General features: G+C 34.6%; 1 protein-coding gene across 4 annotated transcripts in view; it reads left to right on the forward strand.

The window, feature by feature from the left end:
• Window positions 1-22,966, forward strand: part of LOC125069695 (protein gustavus) — a 56,653-nt gene extending 33,687 nt beyond the window's left edge. For 2 of the 4 annotated variants that reach the window (XM_047679237.1, XM_047679238.1), the window contains exons 2-5: window positions 19,995-20,309; window positions 21,626-21,887; window positions 22,044-22,299; window positions 22,530-22,966. In XM_047679237.1, coding sequence (XP_047535193.1) covers window positions 20,119-20,309; window positions 21,626-21,887; window positions 22,044-22,299; window positions 22,530-22,666 — 846 coding nt within the window. In that variant the 5' untranslated portion in view covers window positions 19,995-20,118 and the 3' untranslated portion in view covers window positions 22,667-22,966. Of the gene's footprint in view, window positions 1-8,327; window positions 8,526-19,994; window positions 20,310-21,625; window positions 21,888-22,043; window positions 22,300-22,529 lie in introns of those variants that run through there. The other 2 variants (XM_047679236.1, XM_047679235.1) reach the window with 2 other exon arrangements.
• Window positions 22,967-23,413: the final 447 nt, after the last annotated feature.

Consider the following 23,413-nt stretch of genomic DNA (forward strand, 5'->3'; position numbering starts at 1 on the left):
AAAAGGGTATAACAGTGAGAGAGGGAAAGGTTGCTTGGAGGGGGCATAACGCTTTTTTCTTAGGAGACGATACGTGCCAGTTCACTCTACTGTAAGCAGCGTAAAAGAACTTCATTCCAATAATACAATCCAATAAATAAAGGTTAATTATGTTACTTATTACTTATTAACCGTTTTTATTGTAACGTATTAAGAAAATACATGGATAAATAAATATTCTTCTTTATATGTTTAGCTGCAGGCGACACGTGATTTTTTTTAAATGAGCTGCGGTTTTCTCTTTGCTGCTTAGTATGTTGCAAGAAGATTCTTTACTTTTAACCGACTTCAAAAATACACTTCGGCTTTTCAATTCGGTATACATTTTTTTAATGTTTAATGCCTCAAACTGACATTTAGAAATATTTTTTCGTTTTGTTATTTAATTTTAATTTCGATATTATTTTTTATTAAAATTTTATATTATTTTATGATATCGAGGACTATCCTCATTATATTTGTTAATTTTATTTTATTTTAACGAGGAAGGGGGAATGAGAACACAACGAGGCCGTGTTTCGTAAATGAATTGGTCTATTGATTTCTATAATAAAAATAGTTGAAACTAAAGTAATTAAAATTACGGTATTAAGTTTTCTAGAAACAAATTAAACGTTAACGTAAAAATGATTTGTTGATCATTAAACTGTATTAATGTTAATTTGTCGTTCATTTTTTAAATATATTTTTATAAATATATTTACGCATTTGGTTTTGCTGTGTTTAACGAGTTTTTTCCGCAAAAACAAGGACTTTATCTTTTATGTATTTTTATTTTTTATTTTAACAACAATTCAAGCCCATAACAGCGAACATCAATGGTGTTTTGACGTTTTCTCTATGGCCTTGCATTGCGTAGAATATGCCAGTTCCTCTTCCTTGTTCTGTATTTACAATGGTGGTGTCCTACTTCCGTCGTAAGAATAAAAACGATGTCCCTGGTTTGTGGATTACTGCCACAGTTTAATGAACGGGTCTAAAAACACAAGTAAATAAGTTGCGATCATTATTCTATAAAAGACTAAAGCTTATATAGTTTGGAATATAATCAACCATTCAAAATAAATTATGGAAATAGTAATACATTTTTCACCTACGCTAAGATTTCAATAAATCTTACTAATACTGTTATTGTGAATGTTTTTTTTTTAAGTCATTTGTTCTTCAATCACACTCCAACTTCTGGACAGATTATAATCAAACGCATAGAGATCGGTTTTGCCATCGTAAGTATAGGACGTAGGATACTTTCTCTATTAAAAATTAAAAAATGTTACATTTTAATTTACTCCTAATACAGGAATATCCAGATTGATGATGATTTATCAAAAATTTTTGGTTGGATGAGAATGAATGAAGAAAATGACAAATTGCACAAATTATTGTCACCAGGACATAGTCAAATGCCTTTATATCCTTGTCCACAATACGTTACGAAAACAATTCATTTTTTAAATATAACCACATATTTTAAATGAACAAATTATATAAAATATAAAATTTTCCTTATCCTATTAAAAATAAACAGATATAACATAATTAATCCCGATTAATTTCGTCCGGTTTTATTACAGCTTCCCCGTGCATATTGTATCAAAGACGCGACGAACCCGAAAATTTATGAACCTTTTTTATCTAAAAGGAATTCTGCAACCATAGCCGGCTTTCATTTCGCTGAAAAGCGCAATTTTCCCCATTCTATGGCCGCCTAGTGAAATCGTTATCGTCTGTGCGCTGCGGCGGCGCCCATTTCCTAATAGCGGCATCGCGTGCATTTAGCTTTTTATTACGTACCTAGCTCTAACCTAGTACTGATTAACCATCGCCTTCAAATATCCTTGTTTATTTACAATTATATTTCGAAGGATCTCGTGACATTCTAAATGATAAATCACACCGACTATATATAATCGAGGCAATATCGTCGATTAATTAATGAAAAAACTTTATAATTACTTAACCAACGACAACTCGTTATAAGTTTTATTAATTAATAACATCGTACTAATAGCTTAATAAATGATGTTTTTAAATCGATGTTTCATCTGTCAAAACAATGTGGCTTATCAATACAGGGGAAAGATGAACCACACAACACGGTTAATTTTGTTGTTCGTTTATTATTAGGCAATGATTATGAAGATTTATATATACTGATTATCTAAAGTGACCGCTTATAATATTTAATTATAAAAAATAGGTGATAGTATACACGTATAATACATACGCGTAATTCTAATCTGACAAAATATAAAAAACTAAATTACGATAGAAATATTTTTCGATCGATAGAAATTCGTAATACTTTCTAAACACAATACGTTGAATAAATAGACAATATGTTTAAAACGTTCTTTGAGTTGTGTCGCGAGAAATATTTCCAATATCGATAAAATATCGTAGCTCTGATCATCTATCAACTCGTGTTGTGCTACGTTAGATACGAATATCGGATCGTTGAATCAGCCGGTTTTCTGTATTAAAGCCTCGTCTATTGCCTCTCTTTTTATTCGTAACCGTCTATTCTCAATGCAAACCTATTTTTGAAATTGATGCCAATTTTTATTTTACTTTTTTTTTCTAGAATTGATGTGGCCAAAATATTCCTAAATCCCGTTTAATTTTTTAATTCAAAATTAATACGGTTTATCCTAACGGTGTGTAAGAATAAAGTCATACGAACTGTAATGAAAACTATAAATAATTACGCAATAAATAATGATCTGTTTATTAACATGTGTCCGATTAACCTACATTCGGTCACTCAGAAATTAACATTCATTAAACTCATCGCATTCAATTATTTAAATACAATTCTTGACGTAGTCACGGAATGTAAATATAATTTAAAAACACTTTTCGAAGTGTATTTTTATTGATTTTTTGAGTTCAGCTTAACAGATTGATAAATCTGATAAGCCTCTGATTTTGATCTAGCTATACGTGTATATATTTTTGACAATAATTATTTCTCGTTAGTATTCTATATATATAGACGTCTATTATACAATATTAACAACATTACCCAATCGTAGTCCACTATCAGTAACACGTCACGGTTTTCAGCCTTCCAATCTGGTTCAGCTATCTCTTCCTTTTCAAGTCTCCGGTCCACCTGGAGAAGGCCATAAGTTAAATTAATTTGACAAAACAAAAATGCGTTAAAAAAGTCGACGAATCTTTCAAGAACCATAATGTTTATTATAGTTAGTATATTATAAGATAATTCATTAATAAATTCGGCACAGTAGCTTGTTAAACAAAGATAAACTCATTTTAAACTATTAGCTATTTAAAAATCAAAACATTGATATGAATTGCAAACAAGTTTAAGGCCATTATCATATACCAATATTAAAAGTTATACATTTGTTTTCCGGTTTAACGCAAAACTACTCAGCCGATTGATATTAAACTTTCACATAACGACAGGTGTGTGTGTTGTGTGTATGTGTTTTATTCGTATTTACATATTTAATTGAGATATAGTTTATCGACCTAGTCAAAGACAAAATTGACACACAATGTGTTATGCGTAAGTCACCAAAACTAAAACAGATATGAGAAAAGTCGTATTTTAAGATTTGTCTCCAAATAGTAAACAAACAAGCCCACATATTCATAATCACTGCCTAAAAATAATAGTTCACTTCGCATTTTGTGTCAAATGGACAGTAGATACTATAACACGCAAATCAATGCGCAAATAAAAGCTCTATTTCCTCATTCCAAAACACGGTGGAACGGCAAATCCAATTCTAGTGCAAGACATTAAGTGCTGTCTGAGGCACGGGTGTGTAAAAACAAGCAGCTTCCAGCTTTTTAAAAAATTAAAAAATGTTGGCTCTTTGGACTCGACGCCGATCTCCCAAAAAAATTAATGAATGCTAAGTTTACATTTTTTTAGTATCTGCTAGCCGTGAACTCCATGGAATACCCATTGGAGAAATTATAGAAACCCACAGAATTATAATTATTGTTTTATCTTAGTATTAGAGTTTTTACTTGCGTTGCCTGTATAGACAAATGTCTACATTTGTAATTTCAAAAACGACGAACTTCTCTTTATAATATCAAGTACAATCTTCCTAAGGGATGAATTTCCAAAAAATCGTGTAACAACCGTCTTCTACTAATAAGCAGAATTTCAACACTGACTTTTCTAAATTAAACAATGACAAACTTCCATACACAATTTTATCCGCTATATATTTAATCCTCTTAACCGATGATTTTTCAAAAATCCATTCTCAGTATCTACCTTCTTTATATTAGGAATGTATGTGCAAAATTTCATACGACTTGCCGCTTTAAGCTGTGCGTAGTATGCCATACGGTTATTTTAAAATTGTATTAAGCAAAAATAATATTCTATTTATAAAAATGCATTTATATTGTTATGCTGTCTAGCAATAAAATGTATGCACAATAAAATTACAAAATTAAAATTATAAATATAATTTAAATGTAAAATGCACGGGCAGCACGTCTGTGGAGAAATTATAATAACATAAAAAAGGTCTTATAAAATACTATGCATTGTCTATAAATATTTTTGTAATATAAGCTCTTTTGAAATTGTTCTGAATAAATGTAAAAATGTCTGCTGATTTGATTATATAATCGAATACCTTGCTAAGGCTATATATAAGTTGTTTACTTTCATGGTCTGAACCGCCTATTCAAATTTGGCGGTAGGTCCAAAAATAACTCTGTAATATTAAATAGGTACTTATTATGAATATTGACCCACCGTCGCTTATCTACTCAATGTTTTATACATCTAGTGCAATAAAGAATTTCACACATAATACACCCACTCCATCTCGTTACAGTTACAAGTATTTTAAAACGTAATTTTTGAACTACTAGATATTTTCTGTTTTCCATCACTAGCCGCATCTCAGTCAAAAAGATCAAGCTAACTTGTACAGGGTATAGGGAAGCATATTTTGACTTTGTCGATTTAGAATTTTTGTATTTTAACTTTGTTTCCTTTTTTACTTATACAATAATTGTAAAACAATTTTATATAAATAATACCGACTTGAAACCACTCACACGTAAAAGCATGCACTTTTAAATAAGATTAAGTTTTCATTTAAGTCAATTCAGTATATTTTATAAGTATCTAAAATAGGAGGGTTAACGTTGTTAAGATGTGTGTTTTGTTTCTTTTGCAATTTTTTGGAATTTCTGCTTAAAATACTAATTTTATAGAACTTTATTATTACTCGCTGGCTGTCCTGACCTCGTACGGGTAAAAGTCATACAAAGTTACGCCATATATTTCCCCCACGCTTGAATTTGAAATTTATAAAAATCCTGTCTTAGTAAGCGTCTACCTCGTGAAAGGAGTAACTATAGTAAATTTTAAGTCAATCGTATCTATCGTTTCCGAGATTTCGTGACCGTCGGTGGTATGCGGTGGATAAATAAATTATGTTTCATATTTTATAATATATGGCTTAAAACGACGACATGCGGCGTAACTATAAAATTTCCGTTACACTTTGTGCTAGTATTGAAGATTTTGGAAAGTTTAAATTATTCATCCAATAATGCCAACATATGAGTTTGTTGGCGGATAGCGTCAAGAATCATTGAACTTGCATGAAAAACTGACGCTACTCACCTGGTTGGTCAGTGATTGCTGTCAATAACAAAAAGACGCAAATCGGACTTGTGCACGTACGACCAATGCTTTGGCCTAGCACGCTTATCCAACGTACATTCAAGGTTCAACGAAGATACAAATATTTTGTATCGATGATATATAGACTAACTTATAAAGATATACAAAATGTTTATCTCGGTTTCGAATGTCAAGTTTCTCACGACACGAAGTTTCTTCATAAAGAATTTCTTTTTGTAGCAGAATATTTCATCTTATTTGAAGGAGTATTTTTGGACATATTTACAATTTTAGTAGCGGAGATTTGCCATTTGAAAACGTGAATTGAACGCCCGCTCAGTCAGTGACTTGTGTATAATAAAGTAAATTACTCTGAGAACAACGGCAAGCGAGGCAACAATGATATTTCGGCGGAGGAAAAAACAAGAGGGTCGTTTGGGGATCCGGCGGGAATTCTCATCGCGTCCCGTTTTGTATCCGCCGAGCCGAGAGGATAAGTAGAAAGTACACGGGAAACGTTCAGGATACTGCTGCTATTATGCGCCATTTACATAGCCAAGCTATTGTGACGGAACATTCTCTGTTGTGCGTCGTCCAATTAAGATTTTTTTTTGAAGACCGACGAAGTATTACTAGAAAGCTAATATTGAATATGTTTGGTAAACTTTGTTCATCTTATTCCTTTTAAAACACGTACGTTTAATATTCAGAGATGAGAGAAAGAGAGAAATTTTAAATATATATATTTTAAATTATTCTAAATGTTAAAGTTACAAAACTGTCTTATTTCGGTGCCAATCGCACAAATTAACAACTATGTTTAACTTGGCAATATATACAACTTCAGCGGACTAACCTAGTATGTTAATGAACAAAAAATGTTTTAAAATTCTTGAAGAGTTCAGCGCAGTGACTTTGAACAGCTTATACTACCAAACTGTTTTTTTTTGTTTTTAAATTATTTATGGTTTAGTGTAGACAAATAAATAGCGAATAGCTTGATCGTTAATATTATAATCGAAGTTCTGTCATATTGTAGTTTCAATAAACTAATTCATTAAGATTATTTGGTAAATGTATGCTTTTAGTAGAGTGGAATTTAAGACCGTACAATTTCCTAAAAAAAATATCTATAATTAAGATAGCCTGTACCGTAATTCTTATATGTTTATTTGAATATTTTTCAAAAATACTATAATGGAATTAATTATATTTTAAAACAGTTCCAACGAAATAGCGAACTGGCTTTAATTTATGCTAATAAAGTAAGTTGTGCGCGCCTTTCATCTTTTTTCTTTTAATTTTTATGAAATATTTAATATATATCCCAAAGAACTAGTATAAAAGTGTAAATATTTTATATTTGCAGAAACCGATAGAAAATAATATGCTATTTATTTTGATAAGGATTAGATAAAGTGTTTCCAAGAAATACACTCAAGTTTTACGGAAGTGGGCGAACGGAACTAAGTGAGCAGTAATAAAACCTACTTTACTATGATATAACTAAAAAACTGAACCGATATCAGTTATAACTTTAATAAACCTAGTGTTTCTCGATTTTCTTTTCTATTAATCCTCCAGCCTCTTTCTTTGTTAATAGAGAACTGTCTTGGTCGATAGCAAAAAAACGCTTGGTTTATGGAATAAGTTTATCTATATTTTCGTGTTTAAGAGATGTCTTTGATGTCTTAACTCTTCATCCAATTGAGTTGATACTTTGGATAGTTGTTATTGACACTTGCATGATAGTACCGTGGTCGTACAATAGGTGGCGTGCGAGTCGCATCGAACAATAATTACTTACAAAATAAATGAAAAACTGTACCTTAGCTAGTCTTTTATATGGATAAACGGACATGACTGTATTTTAAAAACAAACCAGACTTAATCTAAATGGAATAATTTCTTTATTATAATACATAACATTGTAAATTTACGATTCAATAAATAATATAATATAAACAAATGGAAGAAATAACAAAATATCCTGAAACACGAGTGTTCCTTAACCATATTAACTGGTTAATTGTAGTGCACGAGCATCGGTGAAAGTTAGCCAAGACTTCGGAAATGATTCATATTTTAACAAACAATATTCACATGTAAATTAGGACAATGTATAGCTGCAGTTTAAGTTTCTCTCTGATTGTGAAATATTACTTTGTCGTGTAAATTACAAGGTACAACCTTATCGACATTAACTTTGAACTCTATGTTTACCATAAGTGCATAAATACCTCCTATCATATCTTATATTAAAAAAAGAAATACTATAATTAAAACACACCAAACAAGAACTTTAAAACGGGTAGGTGTATATGAGGTATCTACCATACATAACTATCGTATATATAAATTATACAATCAATTATACAATAAAATCAAAATACATCAAAATTATACAATCAAGGGTATCTAATCTAACTTAGTTTAAATGTTTATGCGCTGTTAGTATTTTGAAAATGATGCACTTTTTGTAATCAGTGTAAAACACCCAGTAAATAATATTTTGAGGAAAGGAAAGTGAGCCCCACCACCTTTCCTGACAATGGTACGGGCGTGCGGTCGCGTACCTGCTCGTGCGCCGCGATGCGCACCTCCGCTTCACCTCGCCGCGGAAACGGCCAACCGCGCAGGTAGCTGGCACTTCGCCGAACTGGCACTCAGTGCGCGCGTTCTCTCGCCGCCGGTGGTAGTGTCCGAGGTGCGCGGACGCATGCGCGCTTTTCCGCGAGCATGGTGTCTACGCCTAACTGGTGAAGTGTCATCGTAGTGACGTTGTGATACAAACAGCAGACGATATGTCCTGTGAAAGGAGAACAAAGGCCGCCCGTTTCCTCGACCTGCGGTGAGTTCGCCGCATCACGTTTCCTGCCATGACCGACCAATCCTTTGTTGAATCCTCGCTAAGAATGACATGTGTCCGTCTCTTTTTAACGCGCTTTACCTGCCAAGCGAACAGATGCTCAAAGTGCGTGTATCATGTCCCGGTGTTTGAATATTTCCTATAAGAATAGTATAGATGCTATTAAGCAGTGTATATCTTTTTTCTGCGGAAATGCTTGAGGAAATAGGTGTTGATATGCTATTATTCTTTTCAAGGATTTCACAAGTAGTTTTATAATAAGTTTCCAGTCGGTTACGTTAATGTTTGAAGAACATAACCATTAATTTCAACCTTGACAGACTAAGTTACGAAATCAGCGACCCGAGCACATGTAATCTTAACGAAATTAGTGCGTTAGTGACCGTGATTTTCATCTAAACTCTATATCTCTGAAAGAATCTTAATCATTTGTCGTGTTTTGAATTTATTACCAACAATTAAATGAAATATAACAAATATACAAGTTTAACATGTTCACAATGGAGTTCGAATAATACCAGAGTTCTTTTTAGTAACAATAAAAATATGTGATTTGTAAATGCAAAAAAATAATAAAAAAGGCTGGTGGAATGCAGGCGGTAGGGCAATAATGACCCAGCCACAGATGTGGGGCGCTCCCCGCCTCGCCTCCCGGCCTTGAAAGGCTCTTGACCAGGCCAGCGCCGTCGATGTTGTATTTATTGCAACCTCCACGATCCGTACTGCCGAGGTTATTGACGCCTCGAGACACAACAACTCATTTTCATGGGAACACGTAACAACTAAGAACACCGACAACCGCTAATGCTCGCCTTCTCCTTGAAGCGATCGTTCTCACGTCGATCTTGTTTTAATGAATAACTACAATACACATTACGTCACTTGTAAGCTAGCTTCCGCCTTCGAAGTTTGCTAGTTAACAACGTGAGTCACGAAACGCACACTACAAAAGACTTTACATTTTCTCATTTCAAAATATATATTATATTTTAGGTGCAATGTCCTCCTAGCTATTATTTTCATATTGTAGATATACACACATATAGTAAGTACATTTAAGAGTCGCGAGCATTATCTATAAATACACTCGTCAGACAACCACTAGCGTAGGATCGATGCCCAGCCAGCCCTAGGTGAAGGCCGATTGTTATAGTTCCTCGCCCTTTAAACACAGCATCCCATTGACTACTTACAACCGTTGAATCATTTCATCAGTTTTATATTGATTGTTATTTAGAGGATTAGTATATTCTTTAAAGTTTATTTAAAATCGAACTATTTTGATTTACGTGTCAATTATTTTGGTCGACCTAGTATCAGATAAATTCTGAATGTACCATATGGCGACAGATCGACACTTCAAAGCGAATGAGGTCGGCATATGTTGCCGCTTTCACTCCCTACATCACAATCGCTGTTACGTACATTCATATATAGACCGTGCATATCCGAATAATAAGTTTATCCATCTGTGTACAGTAAAAGCAAAACATACTATTATAATTTAGACTTGTTTAAAATATACAGACTCAATGATTATGATGAACGTATTTTTTTATGACTATTAAACAATAGCATAGCAGATCATTGTATACCAAACTGTGGAAGATGGTGTTCTTCAGATATTTAGTAAATACTAGTCATTATCTACAACAGTGAATCAGAAAAAGGGTGTACCAAATTGTTTCATATTGTATGAAACTTAACAAAATATTGTCTGATTTAATTAGAATAGTTAAAAGAGCTGCATGTACATAACACGCGTCGGCATTACGCCGGGGGTAGTTTTTGCCGACAGCAGCTGGTAACCCCGGGAGTGACTCACGTCCTCTATCTGTGCCCCACTGTGGGCCGGGGTGAATGTCAATGACCCCACTCGCAGCCCTACGGCACATATATGCCACACATTTATCCTTGGTCCTTTGTTACTTCATTATTTATAGGTTTTTGTTCATACAACACATCCCTGAACATTTTTCATTTGCACGCACCCAGATTATAACTAACGTAACGTCAACTTTGCAAAGTCCTTTAATATTTGGTCGTAGCTTAGTGTTCCACGTTGTCTATTCGAAATCATTTGCATAACAAATAAGCTTTCAACTCAAAGGGTAATGAAAAATAATAATAAAAAAGTTGAATTTATTGATCGTAATAGATCCAATAGGTATGTTAACACCGTGCAATGTAATAAACATAAACATAATTGATCTAACTTAAGAACGCCATAATGACGTTGTAGTAATATACATAGAAACATAATGGCCGACACCCGCGAACGTTTCAACGCCCCGCTACTATCATACCGGTTTCCAGTTCCGACTGCATCGGCGAGCGATCCTTCCACAGAAAAACAAATGAAACAATCGACTGTTCGTTTTTCTTTTCTTTACAGAACGTTCTGTGCCAGGCGATCTTTTGCTTTGTTGCTATTTACTTTGATGTTCGGGAATTCAATAGACGCCGACGTTACCTTTAACGAGTTTAGAGAACGTAGTGAAACTATTTTGACGCTAGTTATTCGAATTATACGTGTTAAGTTCATTTCCACAATTACACCTACACTATTAGACCGAGAGGCAAAGTGTATGATAGACGTTGATTTTACCTGTAGATCGCGGCATCAAGTCTTGCAAGCTTCTGATTTGTCTACCAATGGAATATTTACTGACTTATACGTTACGTTTCTTATATACACAATTATTAGTTAATAAAAATGTGAACTGCAGCTTTTTATTTTGTTCTAATGCGCCGAGCGTTCGATATAAAATTATTTTTAAACATCAGTTTTCGTAGTTACGTAATAGCTAGCTTTGCTAAGGAAGGGTGGCTGGAACTAGGGCAAATATTCGAACGGAGCTCTAAATCTGTATTTGTTCTAAAGATATAAAACAAATAATTGTAAAAAAATATAATATAGGAGATTATGATGATCAAACGTTTTAGTATATTATTTATAAGTTATTTCTACATTAAAATACTTTTCAACTTTACTTCATCAGGACAGAATAGAAGCCAAAAAACTTTTCTCTTCTTTTGTCTTGTTTGTTTTATGTTGGCCTCAAAAACCACAGAACTTGATTTTAATTAAAACTTTACAGTGACGAAGCTTATACTAAAAACCAAAAGTTTTCTACATTGTTTATCGTGTTTAACACTAATACTTTGACCTCTAAATAAAATGAGAATGCATATTACACGTGACCAAGTTAAATTGGATTCTTTAAACATTGAATCCATGTAAAGATAAGCAAATGCGTACTTATTTTGATATCCCTTTAACATCATCAAAAATAGAACGGTATATTTACATGTAATGCAAATATACCGTTCTATTTAGATTATATATTAGACCAAAAAAAAACATTTAAGACCAGAATTTAATTTTTAACTTACAATGAATGATCTATGATTAAAATCTATGAACTATGTATGTACTGCAAGTAAGATATAGGACCTGTTTTTTCCGTTCTAAGAAATTCATTTGTTTCTTATTGTTTGGATAAGAAACAGATTAATTTCTTAGGACTTGATTATTTGAATGATTTATTTTTTTTTTGATTTATTATTAACTTATTGTTTGGATAAGAAACAGATTAATTTCTTAGGACTTGATTATTTGAATGATTTATGACTCCTTCCGCTTCAAGGTATTTTTTTCTTTTACCGAAGAATTTGAAACGGAAGTGTCCGAATACATGAACATCTCAAACATGTTGCGACAGTCGACAAATATTGTCACTTCCTGCTCTCATCAAATACTAGCTCTGTATCGAGGACAGTTGTAAATTCTAAGTGTATAATATAAGCGTGAGACAACATATTTTTTATTAAATATTCTTAAATAATAATAAAAGTGATTTAATAACTCTCAAATGACTCTATACATTAAAAAACGACATGTATGACCCCAATGAAATCGTATTATTTAAATATATTAATGTGATTAATGCAACATCAAAGAGCATATACATTATAAATATATTTCAAGAGAAAACTCAGACAAAATAAAACAATTTCTTACATTAGTCATTTCGAAAAAGATCCCTTTGTTCGGAATAATAAAATTTTAACAGCAACGTTGTAAATATATCTGTCTCTTCGTCCCGTGAATATAAATATATAAAATATTCTTAATCATCTTTAAGATACATCCAAATGATTCCTCGCATCTTTAGTAGGCTAGTTTCTCTGATAGGCTTGGTGCTGTCTTCGCACATTACGACGAGCCATCGGTTAAGATGCAAGACTATGAATAATTCAATACGGCGGCACCCTTCGTCGCCTCGTCTCTTCGGGAAGCAAGAAATTCAGAAAGGCTCATTGGATTGCTTATTTCTATTCCCTTACCTCACTATCAGTCTACATACATAATGTATGTCAGTTCGTTTTTACGTTGTCTTAGTATACTATGAATTTAGCTTAAGTAATAAGTAAAAATTATTGTTACAAATTTATACCAATATTTAACAGAGTCGATCATTTATATTTCGGTCTTGTTTAATGTGACTTTATTAGTTGTTGTATTACATGGAACAACAGGATAATATTTTCAAAAAGATCGTACTATAAAAAGTAAATACTATTAAATATTCGTATTCGTATAAATAAGTATATTCGAGAGGTGAATGACACTTGAATACATGTATATATTTGTCATAATTATCCAAAAAAATTTGAAGATAGGTTATGTTATTTCGGTATACACTATTCGAGTAAGCTTAAGTAAAAGAAATAAATATAATTTTATTACATATCAGGTGGGTTATATCTGTGTAATGACTGCAACGTTTGTGTATGTGTGGTTTTACAAGAGACTACGTTAAATACATATTTCGATAATATCGAACGCATATTCCTTTTACAATTTGAAAATATATTCCATATACAAATTTTATCTTATAATAAATATAAGAGATTCAAAATTATACTTTGAACTGTAATTCCACGTGTCTATAAATACACTTGATGACGCTGAACGCTGATGAGTGAACGTATCTCTGCGGGTGGTAGGCACGTCGCTTATTTCGCCCCGGACTGTTTAAACTACAGCTGTTCCCGATTTATTTCTCGATCAGAATTATTATTTGATCGAATCATTTATTCATTGATAGATAAACTTTACGTCATTTATCTTTACTATGGAAATTGTAGTTATTCCATACAGAGGCGATATCTTTTTTCACCACAGAATGTATAATATGATTCGTTTCGGTAACTTTAAAGAAAGATGTTGATTTCGATTTCCACGTGGTAAATAACATTACTAAATACTACGATGTAGTAAATTTTTGTTTGGAGATATTAACGTCCATGGAGAATTCGAAGATGTTAACAACTTCGTGAGATTTGAAATGTATTTCGACGTATAATACAAAGTTATTTCGCTTACTGAAAAGTAATATTGCTGAGTTATTAAATGATAATTTATTTTTGAATACGTAATTACGCGCCTTTTAACTTCAAACAGTACCTACACCAAGTTGTACAAGGTAAAATATTTTTGCATCAAATCACGTTACACAGCGATGCGCGGTGTACTTATAGGTAATTCATACGACACGTTCAAACTTAAAAGCCTACACGATTCCCTGATAGGAAGGTCACGCTTAAATTGTTTTTGCCTTCAGCATATTGTTAAAACCTATTGTGTGCCAATGTTCAGCCAAACATTCAATGACCTAGTTTCTATACGACATTGTCAAAGTTTTCTTTCCTCGTTTAAACTTTTCTTCGTTTTGTCATAATGACATTTCGTGTGATAGAAGTTGCGTTTGGTTCGATAAAATTAGTCTATTGAGAAATCTTATCTATTTAAATGTTTTTGTCTTAAATAAATAAACAGGGCAAGTTTAAAGGTATCTAGGTTTTACCCTCATACTGCGTTTATGTAGGCCTGATGCAGGCGTGGCGGCGAAAGCAGCGCTCCCTTGACACGCTACGGCGCGCGCGCATTGCAGTCAAGGCCCTCGACTACCGGCGCGGGCGCATAAACCAACCGCACCGCACTAATGAACAAACAGTATCACTATACAATATACATAAACATCAACTATTACTCATAACGTAACAACTTCAATTGATACGCTCAATATACCGCATTTGGCTCGCTATTGTGTCTTATACATTAATTACTGCAATTTTGTTATTTATTTACCTTGTTCGTTGGACTTTGAGTATTACACGTGTTTCGAACTTGGTTTAACTAGGAAGTCTATATTACTATCAGTTTCTTAGAAAGGATATTTTAAAGTTCATAATATAATAAAATTAATTAAATGTCGTGTCTGTTAATACTTGACATTTTTACTAGACTATATTTAAATTGGATTTAATCGAACGCGTATCTTACTGTGCAGTGCTATTAAATATAATATTAGTCACATTTATTTACTTGAGTGGTTCAATGTTCTCGCGTGACATAATTAAGAGTTTTTGGCTTAGTTAGCTATTGGATATATTTTAATCTATACATAGCTTAAGCTTTATTATATCAAAACTATAGGTATATACCATAAACATCCATCATTTAATAGCTGCCTTAAAATAAGCCCTGTTGACGCATCCTTGACATGAACGGCGACGGCAACGTGCGCACGCGTCACTGTCGCGTTATGCAACCACCCGTATTATATGCAATGTATCTAATGGAATTTGAATAATGTGCTCATCAATTGTACTGTCCTCAAAAAATATATTACAAGTTGTTGAATAAAATACTCAATTTACAATTAAATTAATAAGTATTTTTTCTCAAAGTCCAATTTTAAGTGATGAACGCATACGGATTATTTTTGCATTTAGTTATGTTTGAACTCGGCACTATTGATTTTTACAATTAATGACGGTATAAATTTTGTTATTTTATAAAATATTGCGTATTGTGTATAACAATGTTAACACATACATACGACAATTTATAAGTAGCGATAATCGTTTAGCACATAAAATACAATGAGTAAAATAGTTTTATAATTACATTTCATTGTCACTTTGATAGAAGCGTACGGCGAGTGTTATTATAGACAACAATAATATTTATAATAATATATAGGTAATATATAGTATTTGAGTATCAGTATAACGATTTCAATTGAATTCTATACAATGCTAAGAATAATGCGTCACGAACATTTCGCAAGTAATTTCGCATTCGTACGAAAGTATACTCGAGAAGTAAGCATTCGATTTAAATGTATTTAAAAAAAAAAATAGAAATTTTTCTTGCGAAAATTTACTTGTAAAGATATTATTCAGGGCCAGGGAAACTGCTAAGTGATTTTTTCCTTGACACAAGGCCTGTTGCAACGCGGCAACGGACACAAGGTTGCTGCGACACGCCCTAGCTATTATTTAATTGTTATTTAAACTAGAGACAGTAAATACATCCACGTTTAGGATTTGAAAAGATTAATAAATAATCAGATACCAAGAAATCTGCATTTATATATAGATATAATTATCTCGTGGTTGGTTAACTTTGTCTAGTGGCTATTTTATATGAGGGCAGATCCGGAGGTTCTGGATAAAAAATGTCTTAAGAGTTATTCCGTCATTGAAGTAAAGAAGTCATATGCATGATACTTAATGTTATATACACGCCCGTGCTTCGGAAGCTCGTAAAGCCTTTGGCCTATCGGTTCTATCGGTTTGCCACCGCAAAGCACACCTATTATAAAAGTAAAGACACAATTACAGTATTTGTGCAGAAAAGACCATGTTAAATATTAAATACTATATTTTGTTATGAATCATATTTTTATTTTATAAAAAATTAAAACGAAAACAAATACTAAACGCGTAATTACGAACTGTTGAAACTGAAAACGTTTTGAATGGAATATAAGGAGTCGACTATTCCCATACATGTTTAATAATAAATATTTGAAACACGATAAGTAAACCGTAGTCGCAAAGCTTATCTCCTCACAAGAGATTAGAACTTCTCATTTCGAATTTGAATTGCGATAAAGGGTTTAGCAACTTGATAATCTTAACATAAAATTATACTCCACTCCATTTTACAAAATTAAATATGTCTTAACATATGAGATAGTAATTTAATTTTTTGAATAATTATATATTTTTTAAAATTTTTAATTGTAGGCAGAATGGTACTTTTGTCACTGGATGGTCAGTGGTCACCACTGCCCATAGACATTGGCAACTTCACAACTTAACTCAAATATGTACGTCTACGTACCTTGTGCACTGTTACACTGGTTTACCCTCATCAAAAAGTATTTTGCTTGTCATTAGAATATGTTTCGAGTGAGTGGTACCTACTCAGAATGGCTTGTAAAAAACCATGCCACCTAGTTAATACCTAGTAAGTACTAAAAGAAATTTAACATACCAAGTACGAGTATGTTCATCCGAAAATTATACCTGAAGTAAGATAAGACTCGTTGATCTCAATACATATATTTATTTCCGAAAGTTTGGGTCGAATTTTTTCATTACGCCTGTCCCTTATAAGGCTTGGGCCAAAGTTCTTGAAGAGGTATCTTTCGTAAGGCGTTCCTTGCAACAACACGACACTTTCTCCGAGCGTTTCGCATTATATGAAATGTACGACAATACATACGGTAATTTAGCTCTTGACACTCATTACAACAGGTTTGCATACATCCGTGCATTCACTTAACACTACTGTTTGTGTCCAAATTATCTTATCGGGAAAGGATACTTGATGATAGTAACGATAATTAATTTTAAAACCTTGCGAAAAATAACCTGGTCGGTATGTCGGATATATGAATTATTTAATTATACCACTGCACCTTAAATTTGTACCTGACGTCCGAAATGACTCGCTAAAACACATTGATCTTAAAAAACGAAAGGTCGCGGGTTCAATTTGGAAGTTGAATTTTTGAACGCTTTTGATTTTAAAAATTTTAACGAGAAGTCTTACAACGATGTATCTTATTTCTGAATTAAGATATATATGGTTTAAATAAAAAATACAATACGATGAATTTGTGTTACGAAGATAAAACGTTTATAATAATTATTATACAAGACGTTTGAATAGTACGTAATTGTTTAATTACATTAATATATTAATTATTCACGAAAATTATAAAGTCGAATTTGTTTTATCAGAAGCTAACTAAATAACCACTCATAAATCTACGTGGTCCATTTCAATTAATAATTAATCCGTCCCCTGCGGGCTGTCCGGTATTCAATTCAGTTTCAGGACGTTTCAATTTCGTTTGTGAGTTGTGTTTTTTATTTGTGTTACAAATTTAACGATGCCAATCAATAACGCTCTCTGCATAACTAATATTTCACGCCAATTACCTCGTATTATCGCTTAATATTTTTATCATGGAAAATTACTATAGTATAATATTATGTTCTAAGAAATTTAAAATTAAAATGATCTATTCCGTTCTAAGAACGCGGGTTGAACTGTGAGTCAGGTAGACGGCTATTTGTATTATTTTACTCTTGATTTCGTTATTGTTTGAAATATCAATGACACGGCTAGAATTCCTGTGTGAACTGGTATTAATCAAATTAATCGTTTAATAGATTTAAATTCGTCATAGGATTAGTAAATTGTCTGAATGTATACATTTAAATGTGTCAGCTGTGAATGATTTATTAAGCAGAAGCATGCCAGAGTCGTAAAGCAGTCAATAATATTAAGCTTTCAATATACGAGTTTAGGGCACACCGAACCGCGCCTACTCGGTCTTGTTTTGGCTAAACGTTCTGTCACTCTGACGTACCAGCTGATGAAAAGTCTGTACACTAGTCTTAGCCTGCATAGCTTTACACGTGTTACGTGTTAAAATTATCATCATCTATAATTACATTAATTTGTCTTCCACTTGTCCCTAATGATCTTACCCACCAATTATATCTCCTAAAAGTACGAATATATACCTACATTGTGTAACATTAGTGAAGAATAGATATTTCTTGAATAAAAACTAGCAATTGAACAAACACATTTTAGAATAATATTTTTTTATCATAACTTATTTAAAATGACGGAGTTGGAACGAATCAAAAAGTCACAACTGGTAATAAGATTAGGCTCGTTTAATGCAATGATTTGTACAGAATATAATACGTCATTTGTCTAGTTCATTGTTCGGGCTCGCTGGCACACGCTAATGTAGTCGGCCTAGCAACACTCAATTCCATTCACCTCTCACCGAGCGTGAACGGTTATGCTGAATACAGCCGCACCCGGTCTTGTGTTTATATCAACCTTTTAAAAACAACTATTTTCATTTTGATACTTATCTGTCATTGCAACTGATGTCTCTGACGGCCGCATAAGTTTCCCACGATACCCAACGTGACGTGAGTCAGCGATTGATTAATGCGAGAGGTCTTAAATTGATTATGTCGAATTGGAAAAATCTGTTTCAGATTATCAATTATTAACATTAAAAGAGGCTATCAAACGCGCGTTTTGCGTAAACTTTTCGATTTTAGTATGGCAGCGTCACATATCACGAGCCGATTTTTACCACGGCAATATGAACTCGCCATTCCGCGGATAAAATCCACAGACTATAAACTTACTTTCATACTAAATTGAAATCCAATGCATTTCTGGTATATTAGCACATCGTGTTTTTTATATTGCGTCTATGTAACTTTACACAGTTGACCAGGTTGCTATTCCAAGTGTAACGCTTTGCAATGAAGAAGCTGGTACGGTCGGAGGTGACGAGACGGGTAGGGGGGACAGTCACATTCACTGCCTTTCACTTCCCGCTTTTGTCATGCCGCCGCTCTAGGCGACGGAAAGGCAGACGGCCTTGTGGCCCTAGTGACTTGTGCGCCTTCTATCCGTTGCTTCCCAGCATACATCGCATCACGAGGCGTCACCATCGGTGACACAATGACCGTCCCTCTTATTCAAATAAGCAAACCCAAACGTAGAAGTCAAGTATCACACATTACAGAGTATTGTTTCGGAATATGTTTGTGACTACACGATGTAGTAATTAAATAATTGTTTTACAATCACATGACATCATGATCGAGGAAAAAACAAATAGATATTAAATAAAACTTTAATAGATGCGGTCATGTAAGTAACATTTGCGTGTGTTGTTAGAGCGAGGCTCCAGGGCCGTGTTAACCTTGGCTTTTGAACGGCGACTTTCACGGTTAGACGGTTGTTGCGTTACATAAGATGCGCGTTCTATGCCACCGCGTCGTCGACGCCCGCTGGCATCTGCTCTGATCGTCATCGCAAACAACTCTCTAAGCTCTCGAAAACCAGTTTCATGATCAAAGAAATTAGGTAACTAACATAACACACGACGATGCGCTGGATTGTGCAATTAGTGAATCATAACCTAAATCAATTCTTCTAAACCATAATTATTACACTCGTGTTATGCTTTATTATCATTTGACATTTGATATGTATATCTTTAATGTTATATTTAAATGTATCGTTCTATTTTTCAGGTACAAGAGCGGGGTGCGCTCAGTGAGGGGCGGGGGTGGGGGCGGCGGCGTCGGCGGCGCAGAAGAGGCGCGGCGCGGCGGCCTCAAGGCGCTGCCGAAGCGCGCCCGCACTCGCTGCAGGGGTATGAACATGGGGCAAAAGTTGTCCGGCGGTGTCAAGTCGGTGTCGCGCGAGTGCACGGCGCCGTTCAAGGCGGTAGTGGCTCGCGAGCTGGCCCCCGAGCCGCCTCGGCCTGCGCGCCTCGACGCGCTGCTAGACGCGCCGCCTGCGCATCCCGACACACAATTAAAGCACGCGTGGAACCCAGATGACCGGTTAGTAAACCGCAAATAATACTGCGCTGTACATCTTTTATCATTTAGTAAATAAGTAATCCGTGTGTATTATAACATTTATGTTCATCATTTTTTGATAGGAAAGTCAGGGTATTTTATATATATATATATATACTAGTAACAATGTATACGCATTTAATTATAGTAACCAAATATTTACTCAAATCCTATTTGCCAAATATTCACAAAAACTCGTTGTAAAAGCAATCCTATGGCTTGTTAACCTTCACAGAGATGTCCTTGTTGGTTGCCATTTTCGTAGCAAATCGGCTCATAGACTTTACGTATTTGACGTAACAAGGTTATTACATTGATAAACCCGCGGGTCAAGAGGATTCTGCAATTAAAAACATTAAGACTAACGTGATGTCACGTTATGTAACGTTTAAAATATGTACTTCTTTAAATTGCTGCAACTGAAGGTCATGGAATCAGCAAAGGATCGCATAGAACGACCTTTCTCAATAAAAATAAATTTAACTTATTGCTTGGTACTGCATAAGAACGTGTTCGTTCATCAATCATGAAATACTTTCACATTCATCAATTAGAATGTGAAAGATTTTTCATAAAACCCAAGGTTTATTTTAAATCGTATAAAAAGTAAAGACCTTCGAATTTTTGGTCATAGACAAACAATGGCGGTAGCGATTTCGCCATTTTAGTCTGTCGCGGTCATAGTTTCTTATATTTCAAATCAATTATTACGGTTTTTCGTAAATGCTTCAAATAAAGGTTCTAGTAAATACTTAATTGAACAAGCAGAATAATGCCATAATCATTTTGCCCTGCGATTAGACTCGAAAGTGTTATTAAATACTTTATTATGATTGTTTTTATCGATGACTTGAGTGATATTGTATTTGTTGTATAATTCAGTTATCTCATACAAAATGCACAGCAGATAACTCTTACAAATGATGACAGTGGTCCATACTACTGTCGTCCTTTGTCCTACCAAATGCAAAGTCTGGTGTGTAAACGTTTGTTTTGCTTAAGATCATATACTTAATATTAAATATATTTATTTAATAATTAGCACTCTTAAAACTGTACACTTAAAACTTTGTAAACGCTGTCAGTTTTTTTCCTTTTTTTTTTTAAAGACATATTCTATATGTTTTTAAAATAATAATAAATATAATATTTTCTCCCTTGTTACTCGATCTATTTATTTATTTAATTTACTAATAACTTCATACATGTAAAGAGGAAGCTGTAAGCTGAAATATTCATAATGTATTCTTTATGTAAATTACTCTACAATTATTTAATTGAAAACATTTAAATTTCAGGTCGTTAAACATATTCGTTAAAGAGGAAGACGCGTTAACATTCCACCGGCACCCGGTGGCTCAAAGTACGGACTGTATCCGCGGTCGTGTCGGCTACTCGCGCGGGCTGCACTGCTGGGAGGTGGTGTGGCCCGCGAGGCAGCGCGGTACACACGCGGTGGTGGGTGTGGCAACTGCGCACGCGCCCCTACACTCGGTCGGCTACCAGAGCCTCGTGGGAGCGACAGACCAAAGCTGGGGATGGGATCTCGGAAGAAATAAGGTATGGGACAAAAGTAATACGGGATCATTAAATTGTGTAATAATAGGCAATATACCAATAATATGCCGCCAACAAATTGCTAACATTATCATTAAACGCACCATAGAATTTCATCACTGTGTTTTTAAATTTGAACATGATCGTTCTTAACACTAGGTATACCACAACGCGAAGGGCACGGGCGGCAGCGGAACTACGTACCCCGCGCTGCTGCGGCCCGACGAGCAGTTCCTCGTGCCGGACCGGCTGCTCGTGGTGCTCGACATGGACGAGGGCACGCTCGCCTTCTGCGCGGACGGCCGCTACCTCGGCGTGGCGGCGCGCGGCCTGCGCGGGAAGACGCTGTATCCTATCGTCTCCGCGGTCTGGGGACACGCCGAAATAACTATGAAGTATATAGGCGGGCTCGATCGTAAGTGTTCATGTTATGTTAGATGACAAAGCTAGTATAAGAAATGAAATATGTTTATTGAAAATTCTAGTGTTGTATATTCAATTTATCTATAATGTCACATACATACGTGATATATATAAGTTATAGTAGCTCAATTATTTGAATATTAACCAATACCAAATTGAGCTACTTTTACGCATGATGTGCGGTGTGTTCAACATTTGAATACCGTATAATGTCGTCCCCAGCCGAGCCGCTGCCGCTAATGGAGCTGTGCCGACGCGTGATCCGCCAGCGCGTGGGGCGCGCGCGCCTCCGCGCCGCCGCGTCGCGCCTGGCGCTGCCGCCCGCGCTCACCGCCTACCTGCTGTACCGCGCGCCCTAGCCGCCCCGCGCGCCGCCGCCCGCCCCGCCCGCCCGACACCCGCACGCGCACACAGAGACTCCTTACCGCAGTGCCCGACCTCGACCGGATCGCATCGTGCCAGATGACCCGAAACCGTTGACGCCTCTCACGGAGTGGGGGACGAATCGACTGAGCGAAGTTAACCCCGGCGTCCAGCTTCTGCCCGACTTCGACGAGATTCATGATACTTCTGTGTCCGAGTTCGATTCGCCACGCATTCGATGAACAATTTATAGTAGTGCAATGCGACAGAATCTCATTTGCAAAAAAATAGCTCGTTAAAAGAACTCCGTTTGAGTCGTGAAAGTGAGTTCTTAGAAATCCTCCCAAAAAATTTACTATTGGCTTCCAGTTCTCAAACTCACTAGAGTCTGCTCTTCCTTTTCTTTTGAAAAATTATCTTAGCTGCTATTCATAATTTGACTAGGCTTTACTGTAATACTAGCCGAAAACAAACCTAGCGATCGATCGATAAAGACTACACAAATTCTGGTGTACAAAACTCTTATTAGTATAACTTATAAAATATACTTATGCAAAAGCTAATTGCGGAGTATGTTAAAAAAATCATCACTCATAAAACAAAGTCAACAAAAATATGTTATGCGACTCCATCTTAGATAATCTCATTTTATACATATTGCAATATTCCGATGTGAATACAATGTTTTATTTTTACACTATCTGTGATATTTATATTTTAAAGGCATCACCCGCGTTATCAAA

The sequence above is a fragment of the Vanessa atalanta genome, chromosome 16, assembly GCF_905147765.1.
Source record: "Vanessa atalanta chromosome 16, ilVanAtal1.2, whole genome shotgun sequence".
Classification (NCBI taxonomy): domain Eukaryota; kingdom Metazoa; phylum Arthropoda; class Insecta; order Lepidoptera; family Nymphalidae; genus Vanessa; species Vanessa atalanta.